This window comes from Lepus europaeus, chromosome 8 (genome assembly GCF_033115175.1).
Source record: "Lepus europaeus isolate LE1 chromosome 8, mLepTim1.pri, whole genome shotgun sequence".
Classification (NCBI taxonomy): Eukaryota; Metazoa; Chordata; class Mammalia; order Lagomorpha; family Leporidae; genus Lepus; species Lepus europaeus.
The window spans coordinates 67,386,165-67,397,135 of record NC_084834.1 but is presented as its reverse complement, the minus strand read 5'-3'; the positions used below and the strand labels follow the sequence as shown (position 1 = coordinate 67,397,135).

The window sequence follows — 10,971 nt, the reverse complement described above, 5'->3', positions numbered from 1 at the left end:
ATCAAGCATTGCCGCCTGTCAAAACACAGCTCCGCTCCCAATCCACCAATCTCTCTTTCAGAGCACAACCTTTGCAAACTGAGGAAAGAAAAGTGCAGGCGCGGCGAGTGTGGAGCCGGCCCCAACTTCCGTCCGTGCGCATGTGCGGAGGGCTACACGTTAAGCCGAGACCGGAAGTCTTGCGAAGGTAAGGCGCGCTCGGCCGGCGGGAGGCGGACGGGGTGTCAGGGCGGCGTCTTGATTTCCGGGGCCTTAGCGAGCCTCCCTGGGAAAGTCCGGCCCCCGCTCCCTTATTGTTTCCCAGAAGGGCTATTTATTTATTTAACTATCTTCAATTAAAGTCCTTGTAATACTTTCCGATCTTTCTATCTTGTGTTGGAAGATAAAATGCCCAGGCTGAAGATGGGGGTTCTCTGAGAGGACTCTGTGCACCCCGGTGTGTCCGTGTGCGAATTTCAGTATATGTTGATATTTGTAGGGGAGTGGAGCCAGCGTATCCGAAGATTCCAGGAATGTGGATAACTTTCACATCTTCCAGAAAGATCTGACAGGAACCCTGGGAAAACTGAACCAGGCTGCTTATTTAGGGCTCTTCCTAGTTGAGGCCTGATTTAATGTATCTGGGAAAAATACTGTGTTCTTCCACCTGGAAGGTGAAGCGATTGACAGATGGAAAGAATACAGTGGCTGCAGTACACCTTTTGTGGAATGGACTGGGGGCTGATATCACAGGTGAATCTAGCATATGCCTGTTAATTATAGTCCTCTGCTTACCTGGGACCAGGGGCAAAAGCCGTGGCTCAAATAGGCGCAAAGGCCAGGGCTTCCCAGAGCAAGGTTCCTGGAGAGTCGTCCCACATGTAAGGGAAAGCTCCCTCCTGCCAGCAGGAAATGTCCTAAATTGGCAGAGAACTCTGAGCTGTCCCTAACTTAAATAGAATGTTGTGTCCTTCCAAGGGAAATAATACTGCTTTTTTTTCCCAGGGTCATTTTAGTATGAAAATCTATTTGAAAGTACATACCATGACAGAAAAGACTTCCATCATTACTAAGCTGACTTCTTTCCCTTTTTACTGCAAGTACAAACACCCAGCATTTCAATGGTCAGTTATAGCATAGAGAAGTATGAGGTGCCCTCACTCTGCACTGACATTAATGATAACAGTCTTTTTTTTTTTATGCATCTGTTTTGCTGCTGTTACTGTGCAGATGTAAATGAATGTTCCCTTTGGAATCACGGCTGTTCTCTTGGATGTGAAAACACCCCTGGATCCTATTATTGCACATGCCCAGTAGGATTTGTTCTGCTTCCTGATGGGAAACGGTGTCATCGTAAGTCACAGCAACTAGTATTTATTGCATTATTGTCCATAATGTTTCCATAATGATCTGGGTTGGTGCTCATCAGTCAGCAGTGTGTATCAGAATTATCTTGGAATTTTCTATTGCTTTGTTTTTAAAAATAAGGATGACTGGAATAGTCTGATTAAATTGAAAAGGATTGGAAAACAAATATATGCCCTTTCCTGTGTCTATCCGTGTTGCCTTTTATTTTATTTGATATCTCCAAAAGATGAGTGTGTAGAAAATAATAGTGATGTGTTTTTGTATCTAACGAATTCTCCACTCCATTATTTAATATCCAGTCTGTTTTCAGGAACACTAATTTTGCTTTGTTCTTTATAAAAACTAGAATTAGTTTCCTGTCCAAGTAATGCATCTGAGTGCAGCCATGGCTGTGTTCTGACATCAGATGGTCCTCTTTGTTTCTGTCCTGAAGGCTCCGTGCTTGCGACAGATGGAAAAACATGTAGTGGTGAGTTTATTTAACTTTTGCTTGTTTGAAAATGTGAATTTTCTAAGTGACACCTGAAATTTGATCTTATTGCCAAAAGAGAATAGATTTTCCAGTATCACACATTTTTTCAAGGTTTTATTTATTTATCTGAGAGGGAGAGTTACAGAGAGAGAGAGAGAGAGAGAGAGAGAAAGAGAAAGAGAAAGGTCTTCCATCCCATTTCACTCCCTAAATGGCCCCAATGCCTGGAGCTGAGCTGATCCAAACCCAGGAGCTAGCAGCTTCTTCTGGTTTCCCACATGGGTGCAGGGATGCAAGCACTTGGGCCATCTTCCACTGCTTTCCCAGGCCATTAGCAGAGAGCTGGATTAGAAGAGGAGCAGTCAGGGCTTGAACCAGCACCCATATAGGATGCTGGTGCAGCAGGTGGTGGCTTTACCTGCTATGCCACGGTCCCAGCTTCCTAATATCTCACACTGAAAGATGTTTATGTAAAGGATTATTAATATATAGATTTAAATTATTGTAATAATTTTTTCATTCTTTTTTTTTTTTTTTGACAGCATAGTGCAGTAGTTATGAGCAAGAACTTAGAAGTTAAATGGCCTTGGGACTGGTGTGGCACAGTAGGCTAAACCTCCACCTGTGGTGCTGGCATCTCATATGGGCGCCTATTGGTGTCTCAGTTGCTTCTCTTCTGGTCCAACTGTCTGCTATGACCTAGAAAAGCAGTAGAGGATGGCCCAAGTGCTTGGGCCCCTATACCCATGTAGGAGTCCTGAAGGAAGTTCCTGGCTCCTGGCTTCGGATTGGCTCAGTTCTGACCACTGGAGACATTTGGGGAGTGAACCAGTGGATGGAAGACCTTTCTCTCTGTCTCTTTCTCTATCTGTAACTCTACTTCTCAAATAAATAAATAAAATCTTTAAAAAAAAATTAAATGACCTTGTAGTAGCTTTACCAGATAGTAGCAGTGTGATTTTGGACTATTTATTCTCTCTTAGTCTTGTTTCCTCATCAGTAGAGGTACTGATACTTAAACAAGATGACAGAGGCAGAGTGCCTAGCTTAATCCTTATATCTAATAAATACTTGTATATTTTTATGTCCATAGAGTCTTCCGTATATAGAAACCTGGAAGTAACATCCATATGACTTTTTGATTTAAAAATTTTTTGGGGGGAGAGAGAGGCTAATAGAGGCTTCCATTCATTGGCTCACTCTTCGGATGCCCACAGTGGTTAGCTAGGGCTTGCTAGGAATTGGAGCTGGGACCTGGGAATACAATCCAGTTCTCCCCCTGTGAGTGACAGGAATCCATTAAGTTGAGTCATCACCACTGCCTCCCAGGGTCTGCATTGGTAGGAAGCTGAAGTCATGAATCAGAACTGGCAATCGAATGCAGGTACTCTGATGTGGGAGGCAGACATCTTAATGTCTTTTGATTTTTTTTTTTTTTAATGAAGAAAGCAAAAGAATTGAAGAGTCCAAAAATGTGGTGGGTGAAAAATTTCTCACAAGGAAGAGTTATACCAGATGCCAAACTCTTCAAAATGTATTTTTTGGGGCTGGTTCTGTGGTGTAGTGGGTAAAACCACTGCCTGCAGTGCTGGCATCCCATATGGATGCGGGTTTGAGTCCCGGCTGCTCCACTTCCTATCCAGCTTTCTGCTATGGCCTGGAAAGCAGTAGAAGATGGTCCAAGTCCTAGGGCCCCTGAAACCACGTGGGAGACCTGGAAGAAGCTCCTGGCTCCTGGCTTTGGATTGACGCAGCTCTGGTCATTGCGGCCAACTGGGAAGTGAACAAGTGATGGAAGACCTCTGTCTTTCTCTCTCTCTGCCTCTCATTAGCTCTGCCTTTCAAATAAATAAATAAATCTTTAAAAAATGTATTTTTTATTTCAGCCAGCTGCTGGGGTACTTGTTGTTGGACTTAGTGGTAGAACAAGAGGACAAGGGCCACTGAATTAGAAAAGATAACAACCAATATGTTGGACTATATGAAAGGAGGATACTATGATATTTGCTCCTGACCTCTGAAAAATACACCTGATTGTAGCAGTACAAATGACCATGGACATGGTTCTAAAAATCAACATATAGTTTGACCATCTAGATATTTTGATTAAAAATTGTTCTATTTTGAATGACATAGCAGCCTTACCAAGTGATTGTGCTTTGTAGGCTGTTCATCACCTGATAATGGTGGGTGTAGCCAGCTCTGCGTTCCTCTCAGTCCGGTATCCTGGGAATGTGGTTGTCTGCCTGGGTATGACCTACAACCGGATCGGAAAAGCTGTGCAGCTGCAGGTCAGTGCTGAGGCCATCTGAAAGTATGGCCCTACAAAAAGATGACATGAAAACAACATTTCATTTAGAAAGATGGAAAGTTGAATTTCTTTTGTCTTCTGGGTTGAAAGTCTAATTTTTAATTATTTGAAATGGAAAACAAATCATACTATAAATATGAATAAATAATAACAATATAAATGATAACTGTAGTTCTGAAGAACATTTCTAAATTAATTAGCATCCTGCAGAGATTTGCAGGTATGATATTTGCAGCAGATGAGAAAGTCTGCCTAGAATAGCCTTAAAGCACTTCATATTTGGAAAGTATTTAATAAATGCTTGTTGATTGATTTTCATCTCTCTAGTGAATATAATAATCATAATACTTTGACAGATTCTGTCCTTAGTGTGTCAGTATTTAATATGAAGTTGTATGCCTCAGCTATCTTTCTATCTTCTGATATTACATTTCTTATGTCTCTCAGCAGCCCTGGGTATCCTAGATTAATCTTATTTCTCCTGCAGGTTCATTATACTTTAATCTAGGCCATCACAAGGATGCTTCTAAACAGCTCACTTTAGTCGGACCTAATAGTGTTAATTTCTCAAGGTCTTAATTCACATTGCATCAGATTGTGTCCTGAAAATGATCAAGGGTCTTAGTATTAACTCAGATAATCACACCTTCTTTTCAGAAATACCCAGGACAGGGAAGGTTAGTTATTCAGTATCAATGTGCATAATCTGCTAATTTTAATGTGTTGTTCCGTGTGTGAATGAAGGAAATTACAGCCCTAAGACTTGCATTATTTAGCCCTGGTGTTAGTTTTTAATGCTTTCTATAAGTAATTTGCGTCTTAAAAGCAGACAGCAAGAGAGGCAAGAACCTTATGATGAAATTTTGGCAATGACGGGAAGAGAGCGTCTTGCCTGTCTATACCTACACCACATTGTGGGAAATTACAAAAACAAGTACTGCCCAAATTAAAGAAGTAGGTACCATGAAAGTTAAGAATCAAAAGTGCCTCTAGGGTTCTAAGGCATGTTTTAAATGCAACCATATTTGAAATTTGATCAACAGGACCACCACCATTTTTGCTGTTTGCCAATTCTCAAGATATTCGACACATGCATTTTGATGGAACAGATTATGAAACCCTGCTCATCCAGCAGATGGGAATGGTTTTTGCCTTAGATCATGACCCTGTGGAAAATAAGGTATGGTTCTGTTGCTTGAACAGATGTGAATATGCTCACTTTAAGGACCAAGTAGAGGATTTTATCCCAACAAATGACCTGGGCTACATGAAAATCCTCAGCTACACTCAGGACAGTCAGGTATGGAGCAATTAAAAATATACCTTGAGATATTTTGGGTGCTTTCTGGCTATTGTACCCTACCCTAGTTCTGGCTGTGGTTTAGTCACTTTACTGGGAATGATCCTTCAGGATCTTCAGTTTAGTTTCCTTCTTTGGTGCTGAAGATATAATAGACAAGTCTAGCATAGTTCTGTGCACATAGAAGGAGCTCCATAAATAGATTTATGATTATTTTGATTATTTTTAGTAGTTGGAGGAGTAGAAGGTTGGGACATAGTAATCCTAGTAGGGGTTAATAATTTACATTTAAGGTATATTGTTGGTGGGAGGGGAGGGGGGGATTCAGTGACCTCTTTACCATTAAAATCAGGAAACTTAAGTTTTATGGCTCATATGGGAATGGTAGCCTAACTCATAACATATGTATATAATTTACATGAAACGTTTGGTGTAACTAAGAATTTCTGTATTATCAACCCAATCAGCTGGCCATTTGGTCTTTAGTTGCTTAGTTGTATTTGTGCTAGGTTAGAATGTGCTTGAATTGACATCACAGGGTCTTTTGGAGATTAATCACCCAAAATTATAAATTTACATGTTGTTGATCCTGCTCCATAACTATTTAGCTATTTCCAGATGGTGCTTGAATTCCTAGGATTTTATACTTTGTGTTTTTGTTTCTTCCTGATTTGAAGCAATCCGGTAAATGGCTAAAAGGGACAGAGTGAAGCAAATTGATTCTAGCTATAATAGGTATGGATTGATAGCCAAATCTAACTATTTGTGCAAATAGAAGTTTTGTACTTAAATACTAGGAAACAGTTTTTTTCTTCTACCTGAACTGAATTTATATTGCTCCAAAGAACAATTGATTACATTAATAAAAATTGGAAAAGATGAGTTCAAGATTCATTTATTATCAAATTAGTACCCCCACGCCATACAGTCAGCATTTTTACAACAAGATAAATAAGGAGATCTAGAATGAACTTTATATCAGGTAGCTCCTTTGCATCTCTCTGATCAGTCTTCTCATTTTCTTGCTACTCAAACTGTGGTCTTTGAACCAGCAGCAACAATATCACCTGGAGCTTATTACAAGTACAAAGTCTTAGGCCCTGCTCTTGACCACCAAATCAGAATTTGCTGTTTAACAAGACTGTCAGTTGATTCCATGCACTCTAGTACCTGAGAAGCATGGCCTTAAGGTAGTGTCTGTTAATATGAGAAGTATTAATATTTCTATTTATGAAATACAACCTTTCTAGTTTATCTAGAAAGAAGAGTAACCCATAAGGAGTTATCTTTTTAGGAAACCTCCATCAGTGATTATGGGTTTCTGAACATATATAAGGGTACTTCAAAAAGTTCATGGAAAAATTGAATCAAAAGATAAATCGATTTTGGTTTTTAAAAATTTTTAAATCCCTGACTAATTTTTTTCATAATAGGCATTTTCATGAACTTTTTTGAAGTACTTTTGTATGTGTGGATTTCTTTTTTTTAAGATTTATTGTGTTTATTTGAAAAGCAGAGTTACAGAGTGGCAGAGAAAGAGAGAGAGGTCTTCCATCCACTGATTCACTCCCCAGATGGCCATAGTGGCTGGAGCTGCACCGATCCGAAGCCAGGAACCAGGAGCTTCCTCCGGGTCTCCCATGTGGGTGCAGGGGCCCAAGTATTTGGGCCATCTTCTGCTGCTTTCCCAGGCCATAGCAGAGAGCTGGATCGAAAGTAGAGCAGCTGGGACTCGAACAAGTGCCCATATTTACAGGCCAGGGCTTTAACTCACTATGCCCCAGCGCTGGCCCCTTTTTGTGTGGATTTAAAAAAAAAATTGCACTAAAATAAACTTTTCTTTTAATTTCATTTCCCACAAAATATTTGAAGTACTCTTGTATACTCATAGTTATAATTCCACAGATGCTGTCATTAAATTTTTTGAACATTTTGTGAAATTTGTACCTGTTTGAGAGTCTGTACACTACACTGAAAGAAACTTCGCATTTACAAAGGATGCCCTGTTGGAAAATCTGGATGAGCAGAAATGAAATTATATAAAGGGACTTTATCAATATCTAGTCTAACTTTCTTATTTTTACTATTTAGAAAATTGAGGTTAAATGACTTGACCTTGGCAATCAAGCTAATAAACGGCAAAACTGGAAGAGGAATTGGTATCTCCTGATTTGCAGTGGAATGCTGTGACTTGAGCAGAAGATAAAAGTCCAGCTTTTAACCCTTGTTAAATTGCAAATTGTTGCTCCCCCCCATGCTTAGAAGTCACTAGGGTTCAGGTACAATGGACATGTCATTGACTAATGATCAAAGATCAATAAACTAACAGTAACAAAGAAAATATTTGCCAGGCAGAGGGCTAAGTAATTATGTACATATATTAAATATCCTCATGCACTTGATATCCTTATCAATTAAAAAATAAGATTTCAAGACTCTGAGTAACTTGCTAAAGGTTCTACATATCTGAGAAGCAGCAAAGTTGGAGTTTTGCTGCAGGTGTGTCTATCTCCAAGGTCAAGCTCTTAACAATTACTCTGTATCACCTGAAGACTTACTAACTTTTGGATCCATTCCATATTTCTTCCCCCATATAAATAAGAAATGCCTATATTCTCTTTTTTTAGATATACTTTGCCCATACAGCCCTGAAGTGGATAGAGAGAGCTAATATGGATGGTTCCCAACGAGAAAGGCTAATTGAAGGTGGAGTAGACTTGCCAGAAGGACTTGCTGTGGACTGGATTGGCCGTCGATTCTACTGGACAGACAGAGGGTAGGTTTCCTGCTTTGGTTTGTAAATTATGAGTGATAGGAGTGATGGGATAGGTAATATCGCTGACCTCATTCTCCACTTTGCCCATAGAAATACATTGTTGGGTAGATGGCTGGGATTGGAGGAAAAAAAGCCCTCAATGATGACCATACTTATTCTACTCCCTCCTCACCACCAAACAAGATAGTCTCCCTTTTTATCAAAATTAGATCTGTAAAAATGTTTTTAAAATGCAGGAGAACAGGCATTTGGTATTTGTGATCAAAATGCCACTTGGGGTATTCCTTACTGGAATGTCTTTTTTTTTTTTTTAAGATTTATTTGTTTATTTGAGAGAGAGAGAGAAAGAGAGAGAGGTGGACGTGTCTTTCATTTGCTGCTTCACTCCCAAATGGCCACAATGGCCAGGGCTAGGCCAGACCGTAGCTAGGAGCCAGGAGCTTCATCTGGGTCTTTGGCATGAGTGCAGGAGTCCAAGCATTTGGGCCATCTTCCACTGCTCTGCCAGGCGCATTAACAGGAAGCTGGATTGGAAGTGGAGCAGCCGGGACAAACTGGCACCCATATAGTACCCCTGTGCTGGTGCTTTAGCAGCAGCTTTACCTACTATGCCACAGCGCTGGCTCCAAGTGTCTGGGTTTGAGTTCTGGTTCCACTTCTGATTCCAGTGTCCTGTTAATTTGCAACGTGGGAGGCAGCAGGTGTTGGCTCAAGTAGTTGAGTCTCTGCCACCCATGTGGGAGACTTGGATTGAGTTCTGGACACCTGACTTTGGCCTGGCCCTAGCTGTTATGGACATTTGGGGAAAGAATCAGTGGATGTCTTTCTTCAAATAAATAAAAATAACCAAGTAAAACTTTTAAGAAATTGGATGTGTATCTGTGGCAGGATATCTAGGGCCAATAAAGTAACATGTGTTTTTGTAGTTCAGCCTGTTGTTAGTAGAGAAACCCAAGATCTGTCTGATTATGATTAGAAATCATTGCACATCTGCTACAGAAAAGGTTGTCTTCTAGACTTCATGGAAGGAGCATGAGAATGAGATAGGCGCCATATTTTCTGTTGGCCCTTATCTGGGGGAATAAGGCATATTTCCCCAGCCAAAGAAAACTAATACAGCTGAATGATTGGTCTAAATAGAATACAAGAAATGTCATAAGACCACATATAAATAATAGCCAACTAAAAGATGCATACTTGCAAAGGGAATGGAGAGGCTTCAGGGATCAGCCAGCTCAACTTCTTATTTTACAAGGTGAGGACTATAAGGATCAGAAGTCTAAGTGAGTTATTCAAAGTCACACAACACGCCAGTGACCAGTCTTGGGCCACAATCCACATGCGGTCTCCCTGGTAGGCAAGTGTGAAGGAGGGAGTGAGAGCTTCCTGCTGGAGTTGGAAGGAAAGTTCATGAGATGCCAGATCAATACCCTTGCTTTGGTGGGGAACAGAGCAGAGTGAAGTTGTGGTTGTTGTGTGCTCTGGGCACCAGGAGGAATGTTGGACTTAAATGTGAGCCCACAAACAGGATGAGGGAGGAGAAGGAAGGAAGCAGCTGTGTCCCTTCTCTGTGCTAATGAGAACTCACTCTTGCTTTTGTGAGAGAAGCCACTAACTTTAGAGTCCCTGACAGGATAATACTAGAGATGCTGTGTGCTACAGCATATTTTCTGAGAGTAACTAAAAGCTGTAAGGTGGCCAATCTGCACATCTGGTACCTATGCAACCACACTGAAGTAAAAGGGAGAAATAACTAAGGCTTTACCTCTGTGAAATCAGCTGTTCCAACACAGAGTCCCAGGAAATGGTTTGCATGACTGGGGATAGGCATTTTGTGTACAAGAAAATCTCTTTTGGTCTGGAGTAATAATGGCTAACAAATGGATTTTTTAAAGTGAGCCAGATGTATGATGTGGTATGCAATTATCAATGGCCCTTCTCTCTCCAGGGCTAGCATATTTCCTTTCACTCATTCATTCATTTATTTATTAGTTTAGCCATACCTTCATTCCCTTATTATTTGGGTATTTATTAATTGAGTAACTACAATGCACCAACGAAGGAACTATATATCCATAATAGCATTAAATCCTCAAAGGGTGAGGCAGGTGTTTGGCCTGGCAGTTAAGACCCAGATAGGATCCCGTGTCCCACATCAGAGTTTCTAGGTTTGAGCCCCAGATCCAGCTCCTGATTCTAGCTTCCTGCTGAAGTGGGCCCTGGAAGGCAGCAGTGATGACTCAAATAGCTGAGTTCCTGGCTCCTGGCTTTGACACCAGAAATGAGGGGGGGGTATTATAGGTATTTGGGGAGTGAACCAGTGGATGAGAGTTTTCTCTCTCTCAAAATCCACAAAGGCAAATTTTCATATCTCCAATTAAGATATTAAGAAAATTGGTAATCAAATAGTAAAATAACTTTCCAAAAGCCAACCATCAATAAGTAGTTACAGTTGGAACTCAAAGGTGTTCATTTCCAAAGCTTACCCTCATAAAAATCAAGAAGATTTACTGCCTTTCTTACTAGAGCTGATGTAAAATATGCTCAATGCAGAATCATGTAACAGATTAAAACTAAATTCAGTTGTAATAACTATGAAAATCATAATGGCCTCCTCTGTGTTGAACCTACTTAAAAGGACATTTTAAGTGTCACCTATGCATAGTAACAGAGCTTGTATATGGCTGTTCTTAGAATAAGCTTGGAGCAAGATGACAGATGCCAACTGTTCTTAGGCCCTCTATGGATGGTGGGTCTTCTCATAT

At 40.5% G+C, this 10,971-nt stretch overlaps 1 protein-coding gene across 1 annotated transcript in view; it reads left to right on the top strand.

Annotated features, from left to right (window-relative positions):
- Positions 1–264: 264 nt before the first annotated feature.
- EGF (epidermal growth factor) overlaps positions 265–10,971 on the top strand; it is a 66,293-nt gene continuing 55,586 nt past the window's right edge. Inside the window, exons 1-6 of the mRNA XM_062199742.1 lie at positions 265–732; positions 1,210–1,332; positions 1,694–1,816; positions 3,985–4,110; positions 5,174–5,310; positions 8,058–8,206. Coding sequence (XP_062055726.1) covers positions 615–732; positions 1,210–1,332; positions 1,694–1,816; positions 3,985–4,110; positions 5,174–5,310; positions 8,058–8,206 — 776 coding nt within the window. The 5' untranslated portion in view covers positions 265–614. The remainder of the gene's footprint in view (positions 733–1,209; positions 1,333–1,693; positions 1,817–3,984; positions 4,111–5,173; positions 5,311–8,057; positions 8,207–10,971) is intronic.